The sequence below is a fragment of the Talpa europaea genome (assembly GCF_964194135.1).
Source record: "Talpa europaea genome assembly, chromosome: 3".
NCBI classification, from domain to species: Eukaryota; Metazoa; Chordata; class Mammalia; order Eulipotyphla; family Talpidae; genus Talpa; species Talpa europaea.
In genome coordinates this window covers 133,010,603-133,038,390 of record NC_140069.1, presented here as the reverse complement: position 1 = coordinate 133,038,390, position 27,788 = coordinate 133,010,603, and the positions used below count along the sequence as shown (strand labels likewise).

The 27,788-nt window shown below is 44.0% G+C and overlaps 1 protein-coding gene across 1 annotated transcript in view; it reads right to left on the bottom strand.

The window, feature by feature from the left end:
- SND1 (staphylococcal nuclease and tudor domain containing 1) overlaps window positions 1-22,565 on the bottom strand; it is a gene marked incomplete at its 3' end in the record, with an annotated part of 403,529 nt that extends 380,964 nt beyond the window's left edge. The window contains exon 1 of the mRNA XM_084230071.1: window positions 22,391-22,565. Coding sequence (XP_084086197.1) covers window positions 22,391-22,465 — 75 coding nt within the window. The 5' untranslated portion in view covers window positions 22,466-22,565. The remainder of the gene's footprint in view (window positions 1-22,390) is intronic.
- Window positions 22,566-27,788: the final 5,223 nt, after the last annotated feature.

The following is a 27,788-nucleotide window of genomic DNA, read 5'->3' as shown; positions in this document are numbered from 1 at the left end:
GAATGGAATCTTATTTAGCTGAGAACATCGAGTTAGCTCTAATAAGGATCTAGTATCTAAATAAAAAATTATCATAATAAAAAGACAATTAAAAATGGGTAAAGAATTTGAATAAACATTTATCCAAAGATATACATATTAACAATAAGCATATGAAGATATTCAGCATTAGTCACAAGGGAAATGCAAATGAAACCACAATAACACATCACCTCACAGACACTAGGATGACTACAGCCAATGAGACAGACCAGCAAATGTTGACAAAGGTGTGAAGAAATTAGAACTTTATGCACTGTTGGTGATGCAATCACTTTGGAAAACAGTCCTCAGTCCCTCAAAAGTTAAACAAAGGGTTATTATGAGCAGCAATTCCACGTCTAGGTATACACCCAAGAGAAATAACATGTATGTCCCTACAAAAACTTGTATACAAGTGTTCACTGCAAAATTATTCATAACAGCTAAAAAGAGTGGAAACAATCCAAATGTCAATCAAGTAATAAATGAATAAATACAATGTAAGCTATCCATAAAATGGAATATCCAGAAATAAAGAAATGAAGTACTGGGTGAGGCTACAACACGGATGAATCTTGAAAACATAAACATAATGCCAAGTGAAAGAAATCAGACAGGAAAAGCCACATAATGAAGAATTTCACTAAATGAAATGTCCAGAATAGACAAATCCATAGAGACAGAAAGTCGATCAGTGGTTCCCAAGGGATGACTGGAGGAGAGAATATCAAATGACTGCTGTGGGTACAAGGTTTTTATTTATTCTTTTGTGTATCAAAAAAGTTCTAGAATTAGACAGTGGCGATAGCTGTATGAATCCAGTAAAACAATGAATTATATATTTTAAAGGGATTCATTTTAAGGGATGTGATTTTAATTCATTTTAAAAATATTTCATGGTGCAATATGGAAGTTCGAAAACAATGTGTATTTCACTTCAGAAGGTGTCCGAATTCTTTCAGGAGGATTAGATGCTTAGCTGAATGACATTAACAAAAAAAAGAATTTTTTTAAAGGAAGCTAACTGAGAGCCAAAAATCAGGCACAGCGATTCACAGCAGAGAGGAAGGCTACTATAAACTTGCAAGTTTTCTAGAAATGACAAGATAGAAGTCATCAGAAGGAAGAAGAACTTCTGTGAAATCTACAAAGCTCCAAGAAGGCTATAAATGGCTGAAAACAATACAAGTTTTTTCTGATAGTAAAGCAGGTAGAATGAACTCCCTCTTTTCCTCCTGGGCACAGAAAAGAGGCCCAGGAAAGTCACCAGGCTGGAAGGTCCGGGTCTGCAGAGCCATCCGAGGCAGCACTGAAAATACCCGCAGGGGAAGGGGGAGAAGTGGTTGTGGGAAGAGCAGGCAAGATTTTCACTAGATACATTTTCACAAAGAAAGTAGAATTAAAGCAAGGGTAGCTAACAGAAACTAGATTGGGAGAAATTTCAGAAAGTCTATCAGAAAAAAAGCTTCCTGGCAGCCAGAACTGTTTCCTCCACAGGAAGAACCATCTCTTGAAAATTAAGAAGTCATTTAGACAAAGAACAAGCAAACCCAAAAGAACATGAGCTGTGTGGTCCAGGAGGTCTTTCCCAGAATACTCGCCAACCCAGCCAGCTTTTTCTTTCTTCTGGCAAGGCCAAGAGGCAAACTGAAATTAGATGGCCCAGCACTCAAACACAATGAACTGGAGTCACAGCCTAGTGGCTGCCATTTCTGTTGCTCTGGATGTGCTAACACCTTCAGCAGACACATGCATTAAGTGGTGCTCCTGGGTCAGCTGTGCCGCAAATTGTGTCTCAGTCTGGAAACAGGGGAGTGTAAGTCTCAGAAGGACTAGAACTGCCATCCGCAGGGAGAGGGCAGCTAGAGACACCATCTCCTCCGGGCCCTTTCATATATTTTACAGAGGGAGAATCTGCAAGCAAGACAAGCAAGGTAAGTAGCTTAAGGCTACGATGTATTGATGGCAGAGCAAGAACTAGACCTGAAGTGTCTGTTTCCAATGTTTCACTGGCCACGTGCACAGACAAGCATTTGAGGAACTGACGTGTTAAAACAGTATCGGAGGCTATCTACTGATTCAATCTTTCCCCAATTAAAATCTCCACTTACATGTGCCAGAGGAGCAGGTGTCAGAGACTAAATCGCTTAGCAAGCTTCCATGAGCTGGCTGCCCCCAAATCAAGCCAACGTTTATTAAATACTACCATATGCAAGGCAAGCAGAGAGACTCAGAATCCAAAATTACAAAAGAATCACCAAATAGGAGACACAAAGGAAGAAATTATAAAAAGCAGAATTGGCAAACTACAGCCTACTAGCCAAGTCCACCCTACCACCTGTTTTTGTATGGCCTAAGCTAAAAAGACCTATGCTAAGATCATTTCTAAATGGTTGGGTGTGGGGGGAAGGGAGGAAACCAAAGGAAGGATATCACATAACATATGAAAAGAGTATGAAATTCAAATTTCAGTGTCCATAAATAAAGTTTATTGGAACATGGCCAACCTCATTCATTTCCATAATTGTCTTAGCTGTATTTGCCCTGGAGCAGAGACTGAGTCGTTACTGAGAGAGACTGTATGGCCAGCAAAGCCTAAAATATTTACTACCTGGCCCTTTACAGAGTAAGTCTGCCAACCCCTTATATAAAACATTATGACAAGGGAGTGAGATGAAACTGGTTTCATGGTAGTCTAAACAGCAAGTGCACAGCAAAAATAAATTCTGGACTAGCACTTCAAGTTATACAAACTGCTCGTTTTTATAATTGGAGAAGGAATAGTGGCATATGGCAGTAAGAATTTAGTTTCGGAATCAAACCAATGTCAGCAGTGACCTGTGAAAGTCATTTGATTGGCTTTCTATTAGCCTCAGTTTCCTCATTTATAAAACAAATATAGAATGAAATCTAAGTTAACAGGGCCTCCCCGGTGGCGCAGTGGTTGAGCGCTGGGTTGCGAAGCTGCCCGCAGCCTCTGCAGGGCCGGTTCGATCCCCGTCCGCAGGCGAGGGTCCCACATGGCACGCAGACCTCTCCTGCCGCCCGCTGCTCCCCTCAGCAGTGTACTTCGTCAGTCTGCCTGTTCTCTTCTCCGCTCTGGCTCTGATTAATTCTCTCACCCTCCCACACTTCTGATGGTACCCAGTGCTTGTATAAATAAATAAATCTTTAAAAAATATATAATAAAAAAATCTAAGTTAACAACAACCCAATAAACATTAGGCAATATTGTTGTTATATATAATCACTCTAAGTGTGTTCTGTAGTAAAGACTGGGAGAGTATGTACAACAGAAAAAGATAAACATTTCCTCTGGAGATCTAAAAGAAGTATCAAAATAAATTCTCCGACCACTGAATTCAATCAGAAAGAATTAAATAACCTAAAATTGAGTTAGCTAAGATGCCCCCTCCACGTAAGTGCTTATGCCAAATCTCCTCCTCAGTGGTAGTAAACATTATGTCTTCAGTCGGTCCTGAACATAGCCTCCCATGACATCAGAGAGTCCTGGGTTTGCACAGAAATTCAAGTGACAATCATTCCAAACATTGTGAGAGTCCCTCATCTATAAATGAGGATGGTAATACTACCGTCGTCTCTGGTTGGTAGGATTTAGTGAGTACTCCAGAAATGTTAAGACAACACTCATCTCTCTTCCCTTCCCTTCCTACTCTCTTCCCTCTCCTTCCTCACAGCCGTGCCCTGAGGAAGTTGGGCAGGCACCATTATTCTCATTTGGATAGTAGTGGCAACATCAGATTATGGCATAGGGCTAGGACACAACTTTTTCCAAGGTACTTCCAAATAAACACCATTTACTAAATATATGAAAACCGTAAGTCAAAAAAAACCTGGTGACTTACATACAAGAACACCAAAGCTGTAACTTAGCTCCTGGACAAATAAATCCTCAATATGAAGGAGCTGAACTCCAGAAAGCCAGTAACCAGGACTTCCCAGGATGACAGTCTCTGCAGGATCCAGTCCTTGCTAGCCCTTGCTGAGCTCCGCTGTTGCCAAGCACCTCAGACCAAGGTGAAGCTACTCTTCTTTCTAAGAAAACTCAGGAAGAAGTGTATAGCAGGCAAATGTGAAGTGTCATTTCAGAGAAATCCATTCCCGTGTTCCACAGAAAACTTTTTCAGACTGAGCAACATTCATGTGTAAAAATTACCAAAGAAAGAACCAAAAATTGAGTCCAGAACATAAAAAAGCTTATCACTAATAGATGACAAAATGGTTAGGGTCAAGTACTCAGACTATTAAGGAAAAATTACTGCAGTATTCCAGGCTTTTCCTGATTTCACCTGGCCCCCACAGTCCCAAGCTGTTTGTTCCTAAACACAAAGAAAGTTTGGAGACTTGTCCTCCCAAAAAAGTATGTTTTAGATGATTTTTATTGAGGCATGAGTTACAGTGCTGTTGGTTATAAGTTATCTGTTAATGGATCAATGATATATATTAAATAAGGTGTCTTTAAACAGAAACACAGAACAAGGTTATGCATCTAGCACTAGATGAAAACATAGGTAGAGGTCCCCAGGAATTTAACCCTGTATTTCTTAAAGGAAAAGTAGTTCATTGCTTACTAATTCAGCATCTACAACTTTAGAGAATGTAACTACCACAAATAATGACTGTATGTCATAAATACAGAGGATGGCATGGCAATTGGGGACTTTGGGTGCAAATTGTACTGGAATTACTGTGCACTATTATTGCAATTTTTCTGCAAGTCTGAAATCAAAATAGTTTTAAAAATAACTTCACAAGGCTGCTTTAGGACCTCATGAAAAAACAAAATCTAATACTACTCTCTCACTGGTGTTTCTGAAAGTATGTCTTGCTTCCTTCCCTGCCCTCTCTCCTCCCTCTCCATACACAATTTATGGGAAAATGAGTATCAAACTGTTATTGTGATGCAAAAGACCACATTTTTCAATGTGATCCCTTCACTGCTTCTTCCAAAGAAAATAAAATGCTAGACACTTTCAAATCCCAGAATTCATACCTTCTGGGATTTCACAGCTGACAACAGCTACCACCTCCAAAAAGGATCTTGGATTTTAGAAAGGTACCCTCTTCCTTCCTATGTTAGTTATCTGGCGGGAATGTTAAAAAAGTACATATGTGACCTAACCAGGCTTTACTTTCAGAAAAGCCAGAAACCTCTTACTATCTCAATCACTTTCAGAAACACCTGATGGAAGTTCAGTGATACTAAGTGAGAACATTCTATAAGAGGCAAGAGCACCAAATATATTTTTGGCTTATGGGAAGACCTGTCATCTCTTTACCCCTGGGAGTTGATCTTTATTATCAAAGAATCAGATTACCAAACGCCAAAGCCCAAGTCCCCCACTCTAACTTAAGAAATAAGAGGAAAGATGTTTGGGTAAACACCAAGAGAAATTCTCTATGCCAGTTTGCAAGGCACTGGATTGGACTGTAAATTTAGGATTTTATTTTCTTTTTTCCTTACAAAATTTAAGCTTTTTTCCCGCTGTCTCCACACTTCTGGTGTGCTCTACAACACAGGCTGCCCAGGTCAAAGTGCCAGGCAGTAGGGGGTTTTCAGCCTGTGTGTAAATGAGACAGGAATAAGAGTCTCTACTGCTAATCAACTGCAGTTAGATCACTGCAGCCACCATGGCTACAGATGGGGGCTGGGGGCAGGGCAATAATACCCCAGTTGAAACCATCATCTTTCAACTGAAACAAAAGAATAAAAAAGGCAAAAGTGAGAAGGTCGCACAGAAAGCCTGGGATAGAAATTACAGACGTGCAATCACCAGTGAGTTTGTTAGAAATGTGAACTCTAAGACTTACTCTGGACCTACTGAACCAGAATCTGAATTTTAACAAGATCCTCAGGGGGCAGATATGCATGATGCGATAATTTCCACATCTTCATTCCTCACTCTAATTGCCTGGCTTGGGAATATATGTTCTCCAGCAAATTCGGCTCAAACTGTTTGCTCAAAGAGGTTCTCCCCCAGACTTAGTGAGATATACACTATCAACACCCTGACCACAGTTTCTCTCCCAGAGAATCCACAACATTAAATATGTAAATTTTGGTTCATTTCCTCTCCTATACTGCAAGTTCTGTAAGAAAAACAAGCACGTCTATCTTTGGCATCACCCCAGAGCCCAGAATGAGACCAGAAACAAGGTGAGCATCTCATCGATAAGCATGTTCGGGAAAATGAATGGCTCTGGTGTGCATCAAGCAAGGGGCTGGACTCTGACAGAGGGGACAAAAACAAAACTCAGCCCTTGTCCTTAAGCTGCTGGTGGCTTAGGGAATTTTGTTGAGGCTGACAAGAGCTAAGCCGTTAAGAGCACAGGCTGTACCGACACTTTTCCAATCTCTCTGCCAAATAGCAACAGGTAGTCTAAACGCTCTGCAAAACCTCCCAGCTCCCGGCCATCAGCGACAGGCTCTCACCTAATCCTCCCCTCAGCTAGGACGCCCCCGCCCAGAGCGCCACACCATGTCCCACAGTCTCTCTGCCCCTCAATGCAACTCCAACTTCTTTCAACAGCACTTCGTTCCCCCGAGGAAGCCCACGTTGTTTCAGGGAATGTTTTCTTCAGCCTGCTTCCCTCATCAGTCCTCCTATTGTGAAATGTCGAATTTTCCTTGTTACCTCCTTCAAGAATGCCTTAACTCATTTCTAACCACTCAATTAATTATTTCCTGTGAGCTGTCACGTCTACTCTGTTCTCTACAGAAACCACTTCAATCTATACCCCAGACCACATTGGGAGACTCTCCCAATTAACTGTCCAATATTCAATTGTCTTCCCCTTTCCTCAGCCACTTCCTAAATCCCCCAAAGGGATACCCTGTCTGAGCAAATGCTATTATCTCTGCAATGATTCTATTCACTATGATTGTTATATTTTTTCTTATTTAATAGCCAAGAATCTCTTGGTAGATTTACCTCCAAAAACCTATCTGCAAATACCAAAGTAACAAAAACATACCTGAATGACTAACTGATAGCAATGAGAAAATAATATTATTTCCTTGTATCCTCAGGGAAGGCGCTCCAGAAAAATATCAGTGGATGATCAAAGAACATAACATGACAGGGAGTGGTGTGCTCGGAGAAGGCAGAAACAGTCTCAGGCTGCATCGAGCCAGGTTCGACCTGATTGATAGAAGATAACCTAACTCCCCCCAATTCCCTCCCCCAACAGATGCCAGATGGAGCGCTACGGTTACTAAAAACACCAAATGCCGGGTCTCCCTGGTGGTGCAAGGGGTTAAGATGCAACCTATGAATCTATCCACTGCCTCTGCAGCATGAGTTCAAACCCTAGCCGGTCATGGAGATACCCACACGGCGCAGCAGACTTCTCCTGACTCTCCCGCTGCTCCCCTCAGCAGTGTATTTCAGTCAGTCTTCCTGTTCTGTTCCCCACTCTGTCTCTGGTGAATCCTCTCACCCCCACACCTCTGGCCTGTACCCCAGTTCTTTTTTTTTAATTTTTTTAAAGATTTATTTATTTATTTTATACAAGAACCAGGGTACAGACCAGATACGCGGGAGGGTGAGAGGATTCACGAGAGACAGAGTGGGGAACAGAACAGGCAGACTTACGAAATACACTGCTGAAGGGAGTAGCAGGCTCAACAGGAGAGGTCTGCTGCACTATGTGGAACCCTCGCCAGCCAGCAGGGATCAAACAGGTGCTGCAGAGGCTGTGGACAGATTCACAGCGTGGCGCTCAACCACTGTGCCACCAGGGGGAGGCCCTGTACCTTTACTTATATGCATAAGTAAATAAATCTAAAAAAAAAAAAAAAAACACCCAATGCCACATTCTAAGACTTGGATGAAGAGTCTATTTTTAGCCCTTATAAGCACCAAATATGCAGCGGTGTTCTTGTGCCTGTCGTGAGAAGGGTTCACAATTCCATGGGCTGGGCCTCCTGAATATTTTCCACAACCCTATCTGTAAAAGTTTTTCCCAAACAATCAAGGACTGGAGCCCTAGTCCAAAGATTTTCCTTTGGAAGTACAGTGACCCACCCCCCCAACACCCATCCACCACCTCGCTTTCTGTGGCTTCAGTAACCAAGCAGTAGTCGGTCAACCACAGCCCAAAGATACTGTGAGCGAGACCACATTCACCTAACTTTTACTACGGGATATTGATGTATTATTATTATTATTATTTATAATTATATGTAATATTATTGTTGTTAATTTCTTACTGTGCCTGATTTAAAGACTTCATCATAGGTGTACATGCATAGGGAAAAACAAGTAATAGCTAGGGTTTGGTACTATCTGCAGTTTCAGGCATCCACTGGGGGGACCCATGATCAGGGGGAACTACTGTATGAGAAATTTTAAAGCACATGAAAAAGTCACCAATTGTTTTCTTAAACACTTCAAAATAAGACAGTCCCACAGTATCTGGCCTCACACTATTTTGTGGGTTTCAAATAACCAATGTGGCTTTCGTCCACATGCATGTTATATACAGGCTCACTCTGGGTTTCAGATGCTGCACGTGGGCGTGTATGTGAGAGGAAGGCTGAAGACCTTATTCCTCTTGAATGTATGTGGTGGCACTGCAGGGACAGGAGCCTCCCCACCTCCTGTTAGGAAACCCAAGAAAAAAGTGTTCCTGGTGGCCAGACTCCCCCCACTTGCTCCCTTCAGGGGCATACGGAGGTGAAGCAGTGGTGCCTCAGGCAGGGTGGAGAAGCCCAAGACTACATTCCAGCAGCTACTGTTAATTGGGTCTGTATGTCCAGGACCCCCACCCCAACTCTGACTCTTCCTCCCCACTGCTGCGCTCAGAGGAAGAAGTATCCCTGCACTTCTGATCCAGGGAGGGGAGAAAGCAGCTACTGAATCACCAGCCACAGAGGCTAAAGCTGCTGTCACTGTATTTCTCCTCCTGCCAGCACTGCATCCCTGAGCAAAATGTACACCATGCAAGATATCGAACCACAAAAGATGATGAGGGGATAGGAGGCTTTCCTATCAGACAGCATTAAGTGGAAGTATACCAGTGAGCCTGAAATCTCCCAGAGAAATGAGGATTGCAGCATTTACTATCCCTCAGGCTTGTTTCCATAAAGACAAGTGCCTTTTTCCTGAGAACTTTACAGCAACAGGGAGGGACACAGCGATAGAGATGATGGGTTACTGAGCAGCATAATATGCAATAGTACTCAGAGTGAATCTTCTTTAAAGAATATCTAATATATTTTTGGGCTTATACACAGGACTGACTATAGAACTGGAGGAAGTCCGTTTCTAGGCTACCCATGAAAAGCATTAATTTTCCCAGCTTTTTATTTCCCAAACCTGTTTGAAAACTTCCTCTTTGAAATGCTGATAGTCAATTTCAGACGTCAAAATAAAGAAGTACAAATCACAAATCTACCATAAACATCTCAGGGCCCTTTAAAGCCAAATTAGCAGAGATAAATGGTTCTCCTTACTATTCAAATCCTAAAGGAGACTATCAAGAAGAAATAAAAACTGAAGTTCCTAATCCTTTAGCAAAGCTGACAGCCCAAGGTAAGTGGTCATTCCCTCCCCACTACACTGGTACCCGCAGCCCACCCGCCCCTCTCATCGCATGCGGATCTGCACACCAAGTCAAGAGGTGAAACAGAAATGATATATTCACTGCACACGCTGGCCAGAAGAGACTGCACATCCATTTTCATTAAAAGCATCCATAATATTTGATTTACCCTGTACTATCTATCACTAAAGCCCAGCTCTGTGATTCCCCTCACCTTTTTTTTTTTTTTTTTTTTTTGGTGAGGGTGAGGGAGGCATGCTTTTTCATGAATAACCAAGTTAATGAACTTCCTTTAACTTAATAAAGCACTGAAATTTCACATCAAAGTTTATGACAGCTCAGACTGGGGGGTTACTTCATTTAGCCTTCTGCCATCAACCCTTTCAAAAATCAATTTTCTGAATTCCTGTTCCTCAAATAATCTGAATCCCAAGTTTATTCTCTCTACACTGGCTTTCAGCTTTTCCTGTTGATAGTCAAAGAAAACACATGAGCAAGAGAGGTACTTTCATTAAGAACCATGATACGGGAATGCTTAAGAATTAAATGGAAATTGAGCAGGCCCGCGGGCAGCCGCCACTGCTTGCTATGCAGGGAAAGTTATTCCTCTAGAGCTAGAATCTCCTGACTGAAGTGGGCAGGGCAGGCTTAAATGGGAGCTGGGCTTGTGCCCCACAGAGAACCTGTGGGAGATCTCAGGAGATTATGAAGCTCTCACAAGAGAGGAGTTTAACGAGATAACTGAGCTTTTAAGTAATAGAGGCAGCCTCCTGGCCTCTGGGCTGTGAAAGGACTCACCTGCCAAGAGTAATCACACAAGCAATTACTGCACACAGGATAATAGATCTCAGCGGGATCCCAGGACCCAGGTACTGGGAATCTCCCTTACAGAGACAAGGCAAGGGGGGAACAGAACACACTGCTTTTCATGAAAACCTGGCAGCATCCTATTAAATAAGCAGATCAATTACACTTGGCATCCCTGTTATGGTTGTTGCCAAAATTCAAAATGTCCCTGGTATTAAGGGCTATAAAACACTGGATGTTCCCTCTCCTGGAACAGAATTCACAGAGTTTAAAAGTCCACTAACATATCCTCAGGGTATTCCACAGACAGGAAATAAAAACTTAGAGAAGTCTTACTTCTTGGTCCTTTCTCTACTACGAATTTCCAGCAAACCTTAGTGACTGGGCACCTACCCTTGCACTTTGAATCCAGATTGCTCGCAGTTGCTTTAGATACTGTCTGACTCTTCCTGCCTGGCTTACTCATTGCTGCTGTCTTTTACCTCGTGCATTTTATTCCTTTGCCTCTATCAAAATCTGTCACTTTCACCGTCTCCCAGAAAAGATTTTTAAAACAAATAGTGATCTGAAAATACCACGTCTGCTTTTCCACCCCTTCCACTCTCCAATAAACCATCAGTAATTTTAAATTCACAAGTTCTCCTTTCTACCCTACAACAAAGCCACCTGCCTCTAGTTAACAGCAGCATTTTAATGAGAATTTCAACTGAAATGCCACAGGCCACAGGTGTACCCAAAGCCAAGCACACAGCTGAAGCCTAGGCTTTCTACTCTCCACAAAAGGTACTCTTCTCAGCCATGAGACACTCCTAGTCATCCTCGGAGCTCAGTTTCCAGAACATATACTACCTTCAGTGTATAAGGCCTCTGAATGGGGCCACCCCAAACTCTTTCTCCCAGGAGTGACTGTTCTCATGAAACCCACTTAACCCACATTTTACACTCAAATCGAGAAACTCTGAGGTGAAAATGGAGTGTTACTTATATTATGCCGAGTGAGGCAAGGGGCGTGAACCACAACAGCCCTCGGCAGACTGGGGTGCAAGTCACCCAGTCCTGACAGGTGCCAAGGCCAGGTAAGGAAGGGGCTATTTCTACACAGTGTCCTTTCCTGGGAGACTGCCAGTTCAGTGAATTGGCAAAGAGGGCCAAAACACCCCAAACATATTTGGATTACCTCATCCCCCCTCGGGGCACAGAGAAAACATTTTACATGGTAATGAAAGGTCAACTTCAAGTTTTGGTGGCACTGGGGAGTGGAGGAGGGCGGGCAGTGAAGGATGTTGGAGTGAGATGAAATGCCAGCCAGTCCAGAAGTAACAGAGGCTAGAGGGTTGCCGGAAGGGTGGGGGACAGAGAGCCAGAACTTTCTTTGCTTTCTGTATTTTTGCCTATCACACCTGTGCCACTAACAACCACTATTTACACACACACAACAGTACTTTCACAGACATGACCTGATGTGTTCAAGCTTTCCTAAAATCTCAATGACGTTACCTCTGAAGCTGAGGAGTTACACAATGGCCCGTGTACATGCTTCAGCTACGGCAGGGGGTTCCCAGACTGAATTTCAGAGCAGTAGTCTCCATACACCAAGCCCAAAACTCAGGGACCTTTTTGTTTTTGCCAAGGGCATTTAGGAAAGCAAATACTATTTGCTTATGTTATTAAAGGATATTTTAGGGGAAAAAATAAAGTAATAAGAATATAAACTCCAAATTAAGGCCTATCCTTGAAGCTGAACTTAAGCATCATAAAAACTTGCTGGGTGGCCTTATTCCTCTCATCCTGTCTCGGTTCTAGTTTCACCCCCCATCTGACGTGGAAACTGCTGGACTGCTAACAGCAGCTACTGGTCACTGAACACTGCAGGCGTCAGACTCAGTGCAGAACATGTTATATAGGCCTTCTCTCATTTATCAGCAACAATCCCATCATAGGTAGTTATGATCCCAGCTACAGGCACAGCTGGAACTTAAAGGGGTAAAATTACCTGCCCGAGGTTAGATGTCCTGTCAACAGTAAGGTTAAAAGATTCGAATCACAGATGCCCCAGGTAATCAGTTCAGCCCTGCCTCAAGACAGAAGTTATGTCTGTTTCCCCAGTGTGGACTGGCTTAAAAAATCAGGAACTTTCTTGGGTGCTTACTCAAATGTTCACATACATAACAGTCCCTTTTTCAATTCTCTTTCAATCTTTCTTATTAAATTCAGAAAAGGGTTTCAGTTTGGTAACAGGAAGCCTTTAGTCACCAAAAATGTCTGAATTTGATAAACCACTTGTTAAACTTCCTTCAGAGACTTTTGCTAAAGAGGCAGGACCTAGCTAGAATTTAATAAGGGTTGTTTTGTTTTCATTGTGGGTTTTTCTTAAAGGCACTTTCTAGTTATCGCCAGTAATATTGGTTTTGCATTTTCAATAAGGTGAAATTAGTCACCTTTTAAAATAATATTTCAATTGAAAAATCAGCTGATTAATAAAAAAGATTTTTCACAGTAAATAAAAGTAGAGATTGTGTCCCAATTTGCCAAAACCATGGTGGGGCAGGGAGGGGGCTCACGTACATCAGGGAAACTTTCAGCAAACCATTAACAGGGCTGGGTCAGCCCTGGACTAAAAGGCTGCTAACAAATTCCCCTGGTTCAGACTCTCCAAACAACACAGGATGTGGCCACACTCACCGCAGCATACCACCCCACCTTATCCAAAAAAAAAAAAAAAAAAAAAAAGGTGAAGTGGGGGAGAGCTTTGAGTCCACCTACAGGAAAAAAGTCAAATCTCCCACATGAGGTTGCCTCTCACCTCTTTACATCCTCACTAGTTAGTTACACATTCCTGAGTTGTCGAGCATTCTCGAACCCAAGGAAATCAAGTGAGGCCAAAGCCTACAGAGCTTACTCTATCTTTAAGTGTTAAGACTTAAAACACATCGAGGCTTTCTAGCAGTTAAGTAGTTCTCTGATGATCCCCAGAAGCTGGACTCTGCCCTCCACACAAAAGACAAAGTGGTTTTCAAAGCTACTCTGACTGGGGAGACAGACTACCAAAGATGAAATGATTTATGAGTAAGGAGATGTTAAGCTGTAATTTGCCCTAAATTTTAATCTGAGATGAAACTGGTAAGGAACAAACAGGCGACATGTAAGTAAAGCCCCCTACAACAACCAAAAATATGAGGTGACTATTAAAAGGTACCAATCACTGTACTTCTAGGAATCTATCTTTGGAAAATGCCAACACAGAACAGAGATGTACAAAAGGACACTCAAGTAGCTTACTGGTATTTACAATGGAGAAGAACCCAAAATGCATATCAAAAGGAAAAAAAAAAAGAACAGAAAAGCAAATACACCCATAGTATGGAATGCTTCTCAACCATTAAAGGATGAGGTAGATCTATAATTACGACAGACTGCTATGACAATGGATTGAAAAAAAGTTGCAGGACACATTATCATGACCTCATTTGTGTCTTTAAAACAAAGTAACGGTGTACATATCTTCATGAAAAAGTTTTGGAAGTACAATGACTTAAGGGAATGATAATAAATAATAGAAAACTGTAGAAGGAGGGCAGAGGGAGCAAGCTTTTTATATTTAACTTTACATACTTCTAGACCACTTGAACTCTTAGCAACTTGTTAAGTCCAAAATTTAAATATCAGTAAGTATTAAGTTACTAATACTGGTGGCATTCACTTGAACATTTTGATCAAAATAAGTAAAAGCTACAAAGAGAAATGCAAGTGTGACCTGAATCATAGGACTTGAAAGACTTGAGAATACAAGAAAATCTTACTTCCCTATTAGATAAGCCGGTGGGATGAAAAGTAATAAAGATCACCAGTGAAGTCACTTTGAATTTTACAGTTGTTGTGGTCAAGAATAGGACTTATAACCAAGAAACAAGATGTAGACGGACAATTAAACCAAAAAGCCAAAGTTTGTGGCTCCTGAGGATAATAAGCGCAGAAAGTGAGGAGGAGAAACTTCATGCTTGTAGATGACACTACACTTCCGTAGAAAGAATATGCCAAGTTCTTGGTGCCAGATTACAGGAAGATCTTGGGAATCTATGCAAATGGAAAGAAAAGTGGCAGATGAGTGTGAAAATGAGCATATGGCCTAAACCAGGCACATAAAACAATAACTTCTCAGTTGTCAATTATGACCCAGGAATAGGATGTTAGAGTCACTGTAAATGGACCCCTGAGGACATCGATCCAATATTGTTCAACTGATTAAAAGCAAAGCAAAGCAAAGTGTCCTGGGAACAATCAACTCAAGTGTGAAAAGGACAGGGAGAGGGAAACTACTGTCTTCCCCTCATATAATATTCTGGTGCACCCACTCTGCCAACCATATACTTCTGTCATCTGTGTCCTGCCTCTGCAAGTGCATACAGTATGGGAGCTAAACATGATCAGTGGGTCTCAAAGGCCAGCCCATCAATCAGTCTCAAACTGTACCTTTCAGAATCGTCTAGAAATACTTTTTTTTAAAAAATACATATTCCCAGGAGACACCTACAGAGATTCTAATGCGGTACCTCTGAAAGACCTAGGTGGACCCAATGCAAGTGCTTAGGAAATCACTGTGCTCTTCATTTCTTTTTTAATCTACTCACGGCAGGGATTTAAGAAGCCCTACATAAAAAATAAACTCAAACGAAACCATGTGAGGAACTACAAGGAACAGGTGAAGATGATTCCTATACTTACACATTAAATGGAAGTAGAAAAGATCTGAAAGACCCTAAGATCAATCTGGAGGAAGAGGCTCTGGCCTCAAGGCATGGAAAGCAGAGATCAGAATCCTACACTCTTGCCAAATTCCCCCCAATCAAGAGCAGGGCCAGAATAAACTCCCATGCACTACAAATATACCCTCATCACCCCCACCGTTCTCAGGTAAGACCTGCTACCCCAGAATAATGCCAAGGTGTTCTGAAGTGCATGAATAAAACCCACCTAGTGATGTTCCCTCTGGGCCTCAAGCAACTGCTCCTAGTCTATCCTGATGCCCCCACTGAAACCAGGACGCTGCTTGACTTACCATCCTCCACCCATTCCACCAGCCAATCAGTTTATTTCAAATTCTAACTCTCTGGTCTTCCACACTACTTCATACCATATTTCACTGCCACCGTATTTCAACTCACCCAACCTCTTCCCCCGAAAAACAAGCAATCATAACAGAAAACATGTTTCATGGAGGACAAGCAGCAATTCAAAATGAAGTCTACCAATGAAGGTATGAGATTTCTCAGCTTTGCTTCATCATGCCTAAGAGACAATTAACAGAGGGTTTCTTCTATAATCACAGTCTTTTGGGACTAAAAAGGGTTTAGAGATGATGAATCCAATCACTTCATTTAAGAGAAAAGGAAAGAGTTTAGAGGTGAACCCTCTTATCACCCAGGGGGAGAACCTGAACCCCCTGCATCCTGGGCCAGGGCTCTCTCTTCTCTGCCAGGGACAATGTTAACGTACTAGGCTTACTCAGACTCCACAAATCTCAGTTCCTCCTATTACATGGGAAGTTGGTGCTACAAGGCAAGCAGACTACTTCTTCCATCAAGAGAACTATTGCACCTCAAAATGTGGTACAGCACAAAAAGAGAAAGGAGATGACCCCTTAAGTTGCTCACCACACAAAGGGAGCAAATGTGCCAAGCCAATCTGTATATCCTGGGTTGGACATCTCCAAAGTCACATCTGAAAATGTCATCTAAATTTTCATTAATTTTCACTGTAAGTTACTTAACTTCTAATTTTTTTAAAATACTAACTGAAACTACTGTTCTTTTTTTTTTTCTTAAACATTAGAGCTAAGTGAGAAAAATATAACATTAATTTGTCATACTGAGTCTAAGTGAAACTCTACAACAACCCATCTGCATCAAATGTTCACAACCTGTGATTCTGCATCAATTTCTGCTATAAAAACAAAAGCATATGTCAGTCTCTCAAAAGAGGAACAGCAACAGAAACTGGGTGTGGATTGGTCTCCCCGGAAAAAGCCACATTAAGAGGTGAATCCCTTTACTTCACTCCTTGTCCCTGCCAAGGGAAAGGATTTCCCATAATATTTAGCTATGCTCTTCCTTGGAGAAATGAAAAAAATAAATCCAAAGACCAAACTTCAAAAGCTGTATCTGCTACAGCCCCTGCTAGCACCCTAGCTATCAGCTGGACAGCTGGCCCATGCTGAGAAGTGAATGCACAACAGGCACTCCTGGGTTTAAAACCTGGCCAATTTTCTCTTTTCAACTTATAAATGGAATCTAAAACTTTCGCTTATTTCCCAAATTTTATTCTCCGAGTAAATTAGGGCATAGACTCAGCAAATTATTGTTATCAGTACTGACCACTACTCGACCTCAGAAGTCCCACCCATGTTAATAAGTCATGCTGTGCATGAGCTAGTTCCTGCCAGCCATAAGTTCAAGCTCAGAAGCACATTACTCTGCTCTCACCAACACTGTTGGCTAAAGCTTGCTGGGCTGCCAGAGGCCAGAGAAACAGTAAACTCCAAGTAGAAATAAAGCACCAACCATTGTCAGTGTGGACACTAACAAGTTCTAGATGCTATTTAACTCCACTGAGTTTGCTCTTGGCATTTGTATTTTCAAGCAAGTCCCTACCAGTGAAAGGTAGTGACCTTGGGAATATACAAGATTGGCTGGTAGGAAGCAAAAAAACCCCTTAGCCTTGATCCTGTAAGTAACATTAATATGACCAAGAACAAGTACTTTTTATTAACCCCCCACTGTTTACAAATACTCAGTGGTCTTAACATCAGCTATTAATCCCGCCAGGGTATCAGAACAATAACCACCTCTACTACCTTCTTGCCTTTATCACCATTACACATTAATAGCACAAGTTAAACCCATCCACTTATGTGGAATACTGAACTTGAAGAAACTAAAGAACTACTACAAAAACACAGAAGAGGGCCTCTCTGGTGTCCTAGGGGTTAAGTCTCAAAGTGCTATCACCCCTATGGCCTGAGTGCGATCCCCAACCAGGGAACTGATCCACACAGGATGCAGCAGACCTATCCTGTCTTGCCTGCTGCTCCCCTTAGCAGTGTATTTCAGTAAATCCACCTGTCCTGGGCCTCCCTGGTGGCACAAAGGGTTAAGCACCGCACTATGAAGCAATTCGCAGCCTCTGCAGCACAAGTTCGATCCTCGGCCAGCCAGGGAGCAACAGACCTCTCCTGTCTCGCCCACTGCTCCCCTCAGCAGTGTATTTCAGTCAGTCTGCCTGTTCTGTTCCCCACTCTGTCTCTGGTGAATCCTCCCTCACCTCTGGCCTGTACCACAGCTCTTATATGCATAAATAAATCAATCTTTGGGGAAAAAAAAACCCACCTGTCCTGCTCCCCACTTGGTCTCTGGTGAATGCTCTCACCTTCCCCCACCCCTCATCTCTGGCCTACACCCCAGTTTTCTATGCAAAAAAAACACTGAAGATAATCATCAATGGAGACCCTAGGGCCTTTGCACTTTGCACTTGCTGTTCCTTCAGCAAGGAACACTTCCCCCACAGTTAGTTCTTTGATGTTCACTGGCTCTCAGAACAATCACTGGGAGAAGTCTTTGCCAAAAATCCTATCTATAGGAATCAGCCCTCCCCTATAGCCAACCACGCTATCCCACTCTTTACCTGAATCACTATCCTATATTCTCATGAGTATTCTTTGTTTACTTGTTTTTGTCGGTTTTATCTAAGAACCGCAAGGATTGGACCTGATCTACTTTTTTACCACTTTTCTCCAATACCCAGGCAGAGCCTGACACATAGCAGATGACCAATAAATATCTGGTCAAGAAAGAAAGGCAATATGTTCGCTCATCATTCTACATCATTAGTACCAGGCAGAAGTCACTGTTAGCTTAACAAGAATCAGATGAATACTTCCTTTTCACACAGAAAAAAAAATAATAGAAAGCCTTCAACTATAGTAAAACTTGGGTGTTCTCTGACTTACCATGTTGCGTGATAGCTACATGCTTAGTAGCGAAAGAGTGGGCTATTTTCTGACTACAGGAGGAAAGTCCTCCATCCTTTCTACCTACTTCCTCGGTTTACTTAAATATTGTTCTTCAACAACCTTATCCCTCTGAGTAGAATAAGGGCATCTGAATTAGCTTAGGGAAGATTTTTCTGCTTTCAGTCTACATGAATTAAGTGTGCATAATAAGAAGCTGGCCTGACAGACCACCACTCTGTCCCCCCCACACTCTGGAAAGACACAACCTTCTCAGTTCTGAAAGAAACATTTCGCTGCAACCAGCTACATTAGGTGGCATTTCCTACAGGTCGTACAGTAGGAGTCTATGTCCCCACTTCACAACAATTTGCAGCAAACTCCTGTTGAAGGAGACTGCCGATGGCCACCTCCACCTTTAGCTGCCCCTTTGCCTTACACACTTAGTAAGAATCGTGGCTCTCAGCAGAAGAGCAAAGACTGGCAGAGGGGTTCCTTTTCTCCTTCAGAGGAAATGGGAGGGGGTCAATAGGAACTGGCATTGGACAATGTCCTCCCTTTGGCCTTCTACACAGTAAGCAAGATAAGACATGCTGCGTCTGATAAGCACAGAAGAGTCAAGATTTGTGGCCGATTTATTGTGCTGTGGTGAAAGCAGCCTAGGTGTCTCTGCTTGAAAAGACACACAAACACACCAAGTCAGACAGGAAAGGCAAAATGAAAGACATAGGAAAGGGCTCCAGGCCCCAATTTATTCTGTCAATAAAAACAGAAAATAGCCATCTCTAGGTAGCTGCTAAGGGGGGTTGGGGGGGACTGGATTTTATACTAAGTAGCATAGGTCTCCAATCTTGTCTATTTAACATCTGCTGACAATATTCTACTGCAGCTAAGGAAGGTCTAGCAAATTATCCAAAGAAACCCTGTGCTTGAATCAACCTTTAGGATTTTGAGAAAATAATAACTTATTTGACAGTGACATTTACTTTTCCAGGTTTATTTTGTCTGCCCACACACTTGCCAGTGTCATTCTAACTCAGAAAATATAAATCCACTTTCAGTTTTTCTATCATTCTTACTGCCTTTCAGTAATAGAACAGCTCCAAAATGCTTGTGCAACTTACTGCCCACTTCCTCCTTAAACACATTCCAGAACCAACTCTGTCCCTTTGCTCCCACTCGCAGTAGCAGAAGCAGCCTCTCCCATTAGCGTCATTTTTAAAAACTGGTCAAATGCAAAAGATATTCTTTTACAACTTGTTTCCCAAAAAAGGTAAAGTAGACTTTCCCCAGGATTGCAAGGCAAAGACCAGAAGAAATCTACAGCTTCTGTGGCCAACTCATTCTTTTGACCAAAAAAGAGGAAGAAGGACTGCTATGCACTGCAGCAAACCTCAAACCTACACCACGTCAGAACTTTGGCTCAGCCTGAGTCCAAATTCAAGGGCTTACCCTAAAAAGTACACCCTAGCTAGACAGTGTTCCACTTTCTGCCCCTCTCCCAAAAGGCAGAGAAGCTGTGATGACTGTTTTCTTAGTCGTCAAACTCCTTCTTTCTAAGTGTCCTGTCACGGAGTTCCATCTTCCTTTTTAGAGGTCTTAAGAAGCAGTTCCAAGTACCCCAGGAAACAATTACTCTCCAGGAAAATACAACTTTGCTTACCAGAAGAGCTTCACACAGAGCAATTTGCCAGTGGTCAATTTTTCATTCCAGACAAGGCTTCTAAGTCTGGCACAAATCTGCCTGTTGCTCTGTAGTTCACACACTTCCCTCCCCTAATCCCTGCCTGGAACTCACCCACTCACCCCCTGTAGTTTGGGCACGGAAAAACCGCAGTATAGACCACTCAATGACTGAATTTTAAAAGCTGCCTCCTCTTCGTCTCCTGCACATCTTCCGTACCACACTCCTAAGGCATCAAGACCATGAGCACCAAAAGAAGTCACTTACCACAATAGCAGCTCCAGGGCAAGAAAAGGAGTAACAGCTAATCTTCCCTCACCTCAATTACAGTCAGCTTTCACTTTCCTGCAATTTTGCAGCCACACATCACCGGCACCGCCCGCCACGTTATAAATTCATACCCTGCAGTCAGAGGCATCAAGGCATGATATTGAACAGCATATACTCTGTCAGACAAGCTTGGGTTCAAGTCCCAGCTCTGCCTCTTATTACCAATAAAAAAGTACCTTAGGTAAACTACTAATTCTTACACATATCTGAACCTTATACATACCTGTAAAGTATAGCCCATATCTTTTAGGTGTTACAAATGAGATCACATAAGCCCAATACTCAGCACAAGAAGACGCTTAATAAACTAGTGACTGTTGATATTCAGTAGTCATGCAGGTAACAGGCAGATACGGTCACCTCATAGGCTCCAGGGCCCTGAAAACCTCCAACACTGATAGAAGTTCTGCCTCATTCCACCCCCACCATAAATATGGAAGGGGTGTTTAAAAAAAAAACTCAAGCCTGAGCAAAAGAAAGGTGAGAAAGAGCCACTCAATACTTCCTATCTCTCCACCAAACTGCCAAGTGATGATCTATTCCTATGGTGAAGGAAGGGACAGATCAATATGAATGAAATCGCTAGTAAGAACCACTTCAGGACAATCCTTTTGTAGGTCAGGTCAATATTTCAAGAATGGAAAAAGAAATGTGGACCTTGGAAATGCCTTTCTCATTCAGCTTCTGATGAATTTTGACTCTTCATTTACATATAAACAAAAGGGAAAAGTAATATTGAAAGCTCTAGGAACCTCAGCCAGAGGCAGAATATCACCTAAGTAATGAATACATGAGAATCAGGGGGAAAAATTTCTTGAACTCTAACTTACACACACACACACACACAGACACACACACACTGAAGAACATTTTAATCCTGTGAAGACAATCACCCAAGAAAATAGAATGTAAATTAAACTTTCTACAACAGCAAAAAACTATGGCACTTAATCATTTGCTGTTCCAGATGGAAATGAGAATTGCAATCTGAAATTAAACCTAGAAGTTTGTGGCCATCACAACCAAAAAGTTCGGTGACAACTAAGAAGTGCCAGGTTCTAAGATTTGGGGAGGTCGTGGGGCAGAAAAATCGAGGAAATACGTGAGAAAGAGAAATTAACCTACAAAATCATCTGACTCTGGGAGTAAAATTTTTGAAATTTGCAAGGTTTTAAAGTCAAAGTTTAAGACTGTAGGGAGGGAGAGAGTATAGAGGCAGAATCTAGTGTCAGAACCCTAGACTGAAATCAGAACACTTCAGCTCTTGTCCTGGCGCTCATCCAAACCGCCATGTGACCTTAGGCAAGTCACTGGCTCTCTTCAAACCAGTCTCCTTATCTACAAGGGGTGGGGGCACAAAGATTGCCAAGATTCCTACCGGTCTAACATTTTACGGGCCAGCAGGAGGGAAGCGCACAAACAGTATGAGTTCCCAGGACTTACAGACGACACAAGAGGTGGAGAGAGAGGAGGGTCAGTGAGCGAGAAAACTTGGAAGCAACTGAGCGTCGGTGCAAACAGAAAAGCTCCAAGATGGCCAAGTGCGCCTGGAGTCCCAGGGAAGGGCGGATGTCAGGATCTCGGGAAACTGCGAACTGCTCGGCAGATGTCAAAATGGACAGGAAGGCGGGGGCAAGGGGCGAGCGTTATCAATGCATTATCCCCGCCAATCAATCAATCAATCAATCACTCGATCGGTAATTGATCTATCCCGGGAAACGGCCAGGAGATCTGAGCGCCGAGCCCCCGGCCATCACCGTGACCCTTGAAGCAAGGGTGTCCAGGGGCAGCGCCCCAGGGGGCGTCCGTGTCGAGCTCCGGCTGGGGACTGGGTCCCGAGAGTGGCGAAACCGAGGAAGGGGACCTAGGAAAGGCGATCTGGGCGCCCATGCAGGCTGGCGGGGGGGGAGAGGAGTCAGCGCCGGACTCCCGCCCGGAGGCGGGCGGTGGGGCCGGCGTCCGGGGGGCCCCGCGCTCACCATCTTGACGATGCCCCGCTGCACGGTGGGGACCGCGGGTCCCCCGGAGCCGCCGCTCTGCGCGGAGGAGGCCATGTGTGGAGCCGGAAAGGCAGCGAGGGAGGCGGCGGGCCGGCGCGGAGGTGTCAGTGCGGGTGTCGGTGCCGGTGCGAGGCCGCGGCGAGCAGCGGGCGGGCGACGGGCTGCGGGCGACGGGCTGGACGGACGCGCCGGGCGCTCTCGGGAGCAGCAGCGGGTCTGGGATCGAAAGAGGAGACGCGATCGCTGCCGCCGCCACACGTTCTACTCGCCGCGCAGGCGTGTCGGGGCGCCACCGCCCTCCGGCCAATGAGCGCCCAGCAGCCGCCGGACCGCGAGCCAATCGGCGCCCGGCTCGCGCAGCCCCGCCCCCTGGCCCCCCCGCGGGCGGCGGACTCCAGGAAGCGCTGGAAGCGCTGATTTGCGGTGACAGGCCCAGGGCGAGGCGGGACTTCCGGGGCAGCCGCAGAGGGTAGTGTCGGGAGGTGTAGTGGGAAGGAAAGGACACGTCAGCATCTGGCCGCGGGGCGCTGGGGGCCCTGGGAGCCCCGGGGGCGGGGCCCACCGCGCCCTCGGGTCCGGCCCCGCCCGTCGCGCCCCGCCCCGCCGGGAGCCGGGAGACCCACGTGGACCCCGGGGTTCCCGGAGGGCGCCCGGGGCTGGGGGTGCGGGCGGGGAGCCTGGGGCCGCACACTTCCCACATTTCACCCCGCAAAGTGTGGGGAGCGCTTGGGAAACTCTGAGCAGAGTGGAGGCTCCTGCCCACCTTGGCAGCGACCCGGGACGCGCCCTCCCCTAGTCCAGAGGGTGTTTCGCTTTGAATGGAGCAGCCCGGTGCGGTGTTACAGAGCAAGGGAACTGCTAAGAATAAGAAATCTTTCCCTGTTAGAGTCATAGACCTGGAAATGTAAAGTAAATAATAAGTTTGCTTCCTTAATAAGCACATCTAAACAAGGTCTGGCAGCTGCTAGGCTGATTGATCTCCCAGGCCATCCTGGAAGAGCTGTATCCTTCCCCTTTTCCTGTGTCAAGAATTTGTATGCTAACTAACCAGCTTGATCAATGTAAAGTGGTTGTGTATAAAAGAAACTGTCTCTAGACCAGTGCTCAGACCTTACGGGACTACCCAGGTCTGAGACCTCATGCATGAGTAATAAAGCTTCTCCTGACCTCACCATTCCTAAAGTACCGCTTGTTCTTCCCCTGCCTGGGTAAAAGGCTAGAATTTATTTCTGCAACAACAGGGCAGGGAGAGAGGCACCCCAGACCCTGCAAACCTGCCTGCTCTAAATAGGTTCTGCCATCGGTGGCATCGTGGAAGCTCCCCCTTTCCTGGGGACCACCCTGTTACGCTAGCACTTGCAGGGAAGTTGAGTAAATGTTTGTGAATGGAAGGAATAAAGCTCTCCTAGGGCGGTGGTGTGTCCCGTGAGCAGGAGAAAGTGACTCCCTCTTCGGGCTCTTGCCAGCTGGGCCAGGGAAACAGGGAAAACCTCACGACCCGCTTTCCCTGGGCCTGGGGGAGGCAGCCCCTGACCTAGGGTGCTGAGCTCTGCCTCCCCCAACCGCCAGGTCCCCTCCCTCACCTAGCCCTGCTCTCTAGGATTGGCCGGGAGCTTGGGAGCGGGAACAAGGTGATGCAAATGTTTAAAGTTTATAGGCAGCTCGTATACATCGGGTGCCCGCTACGGGGAGCCAAGGACCTTATATATTTTGCCATTTCATCTTAATCTTAAAACCTGCCTTTACAGTGAGAACACAGCTTCCTCTGCTGCCCTTTTGAGAAATTGTCTGCTTATTCTTCCTTACTTCACAAGCCCAGGGTCCAGTTTTGGGGTCAGCATCTTTCCTAGATTCCCAGTACCTCTTCTATGCCTTTAGCCATCCTCTTTAAAAAACATCTTTGTAGGGGATCATTCCCTCTATCACACTGAAGTGGTTGTATGCCCCAAGTACCACCTTGTCATCCAACTGAAATTCACCTTGTCACCTCCTGCACACTCTCCTCTGTTCAATGATCCTAAATGACTTAAAAATTTATGAGCCTTGTTTATCCAATACTCTGGCCTCTCAATTCCCAGACTTCATCTTTAATGAACTTGACTTCTTCTTTGATGAACTTGACCTCTGCACCAGTTTAGCCACCCTTTCAGGACCATGAAACATTACAGGTGCTCCATGGCTAAAACTGTATATTCAAGACATCCCATTTTCTGATCATAATTGCTGTCCTTTCTCCTTTCCCACTCAATTTTCTCAGACCTGGTATTCATTATCTATTGCTGCAAAGTTATTTATCCCCAAAACTTAAGTATTAAAACAATGAGTATTTACTATCAGTCTCTGTAAGGAATCTGGGTGTGGCTTAGCTGAGTGCCTTTGTCTCAAGGTCTTTCATAAGGCTGTGATTAAAGTCTCATAAGGTTGTGATTAACCTGTGGTCTCCTCTGAAGACCCCTTCTCTGACCGAGGGAAGTGGTGTGGTATCATTACTAAATTTAAAAACCAACCTCCCATTTCTTGCCCAGCAGGCAAGATTGGGAAGCTTAAATGGATAAAGGAAGTGGATGGGACTGCTATGGGAACCTGGACATTAAGCTGATGATCCAAATTGCTGATGATCCATTATGCTAATTAAGATCATCAGGACACACCCAAGACTAGTCACCCTAACCAGTCAGTGATGCCTGGAGTATAGAGCCTCAGGACCCTTACCATCTTGCACAGTAGATGTCTTTTGTCTTACTCACTGCTTGTCTGAGCAGTGTATTTCAATAAATCTGCTGTTGTGTTTCCCACTGTCTCTGGTAAATTCTTCCACATCCACGTAGTGTTTCTGAGTTCATCAGATAGTTGTTGCCAAGATTCATTTCCTCAAGAGTGTTGGACCTAGGGTCTCAGTTCCTTGCTGGTTCAGTCTGTGGCTGTCTGCATCTCAACATAGGGCAGCATGCAACATGGCAACTGGTTTCCATCAGAGTAAGCAATTGAGAAAGCAAGCGAGGCAAGCAAACCAGGCTGTTTGGAATCTAACCTGAGAATTAACATCCCATCATGTTTCTCCTCACCATTAGAGGAGTCACTAGTCCAGCACACATCAAGGGAGGGGCTTATCTAAAACATGAATACCAGGAGGCAGGCCCACTGGTCCTCTTAGTGGCCACCTGTCACACACCTGTCATATTTAGTAGAAATCAATCTCCCTGTACCCTAAACCCCCTTTAACTGACCCTCTGAATCCTTGGTTAGACTCCAGACCCTCTCCTTCCTATAGCTTCATTTCTAATCCCCATGGTCTTCCAATAAACTCACCTATCAAAACTCCAAGTCAGTTCTCTCTGCCTTCTCCAAACCTACCACTTAACTAGAGAGAACTCTGCGGCAGGTTAGGGCCGCCATCAATGCATGGACCACTGCCTAGAATTTCTTCTGTTTGCTCAGTTAAAGTAGTTTTAGGTTCACACCCATTTGATTAGGTAGAGATGTCTCCCCTCTATTACATGGACATAGCCTCCCCAATTATCAACACTTCCTGAAAGAGTGGTACTTTTGTTACAGCTGTTGAACCTACACTGACACATCATTGTCATCTGAAGTCCATAGTTACCATTAAGTTACACTCTTGGTACAGTCTATGAGGTTGGACAAGCATGTCAGGTCAGGTAGACATCAGTATGGTATCATATAGAATATTTTCACTGCCCTGAAAATCACTGGGTCTGTTTTAAACCTCTGTCGTCCTCTTAATTCCAACGATACTGTCTCTCACACTCAAGCAGTGATAAGACCTCCTACTTTAGAGATTAAAAAAGGCTATCAAGGGCCTCCCCGGTGGCGCAGCGGTTGAGCGCTGGGTTGCGAAACTGTGCGCGGCCTCTGCGGCGCCGGTTCGATCCCCGGCTGCTCCCCGGCCACCAGAGGAGGGTCCCACATGGCGTGCAGACCTCTCCTGCCGCCCGCTGCTCCCCTCAGCAGTGTACTTTGGTCCTTCTGCCTGCTCTGCTCCCCGCTCTGGCTCTGGTGAATTCTCTCACCCTCCCGCGCTTCTGACTGTACCCAGTGCATGTATAAACCAAACAAACAAACAAAACCAGCAAACAAATAAATAAAGCATGCCTCTATAAAAAAATAAATAAATAAATAAAATAAAAAAAATAAAAAAAGGCTATCAAGAACTTCCTCATTTCTCACCACCAAATCTAAAAATTTATCTTCCTTCTCATTCCTCTTTTCTCCCTTGTTGCAAGGAAGAGAAAAAAAAAATCCCTCCTACTCCTTAGGTTAAACTCTCCCTTCTGTGTTCTGGATTCATGCCTTCTACCTTCTCAAGGACTTTCTTAATAGATAATTAATTCCCTCTCCTGTTTCCATAGCTTCACAGATTATCCTGGATCCTTCTCATTAACATTTAAATATTCTCAAATTTCTTTCTTTTTTTATTATTTTTACATAGAAGAACTGAGGTGTAGGCTAAAGGGGGGTGAGAAGATTGACCAGAAACTGACTGGAGAGCAGAACAGGTGTATTTACTGAAATACACTGCTGAGAGGAGCAGCGGGTGAGACAGGAGAGGTCTGCTGTGCCATGTGGGTTAGCTCCCTGGCTGGGGATCGAACTCAGGACTTAGCAGTGAGACTTAACCCCTAGGCTACCGGGGAGGCCCTAGTCTCAAATTTTTTATACAGTAAAAATAAATTAATTAATTTTTCCTTTACTTACTCCAGGTCCCTTTCCAGATAGCTCTCCTTTCTTCATAGGCAAACCTTCTTGTTGAAATTCTTGCTCCCCATCATGTGTTTAATCCTCAGCCCACCAAACTCTGACTATTGTGCTTACCAATTCACCAAAATTGCTCTTTCCAGAATCACCAATGATGTTCTTGTGATTACACTCATTGGGCACTTCTCTGACCTCACTTTGCTGAGCTCTTCATAGCATTGGATCCCACCCCATTGGTATCTTGCTCCTTGGAACAAATGCCTTTCTCTTTCTGAAATATCACCTACTCTTCTATTCCTCCCATCTCTGGCTGCTCATCCTCAACACCACTGTGAAAAACTCCTTAGCCTGCCCCTTAATACTGATCTTGCTCAGGGCTCTCCTCAAGGCATCTTCTTTATTAATTACAAACACTCCTCCTAACACATTATAGCCATTTGCATGGCTGCATGTTAATGATTCCCAAATATACAGCTCCTTGATCTCCTGACACACATGTCCAGTGATACTCTGGATCATCCAATCTGCCTATGGTTGTCATGATGGGAATTCAAAATCAACATATTTCATCAAGAATTCATTATCTTTCCTCCTATACCTCCTCCCTAGTAGATGTCTCAGCTAAAAAAAAAAAAAAAAAAAAAAAAAAAAAAAGACACCA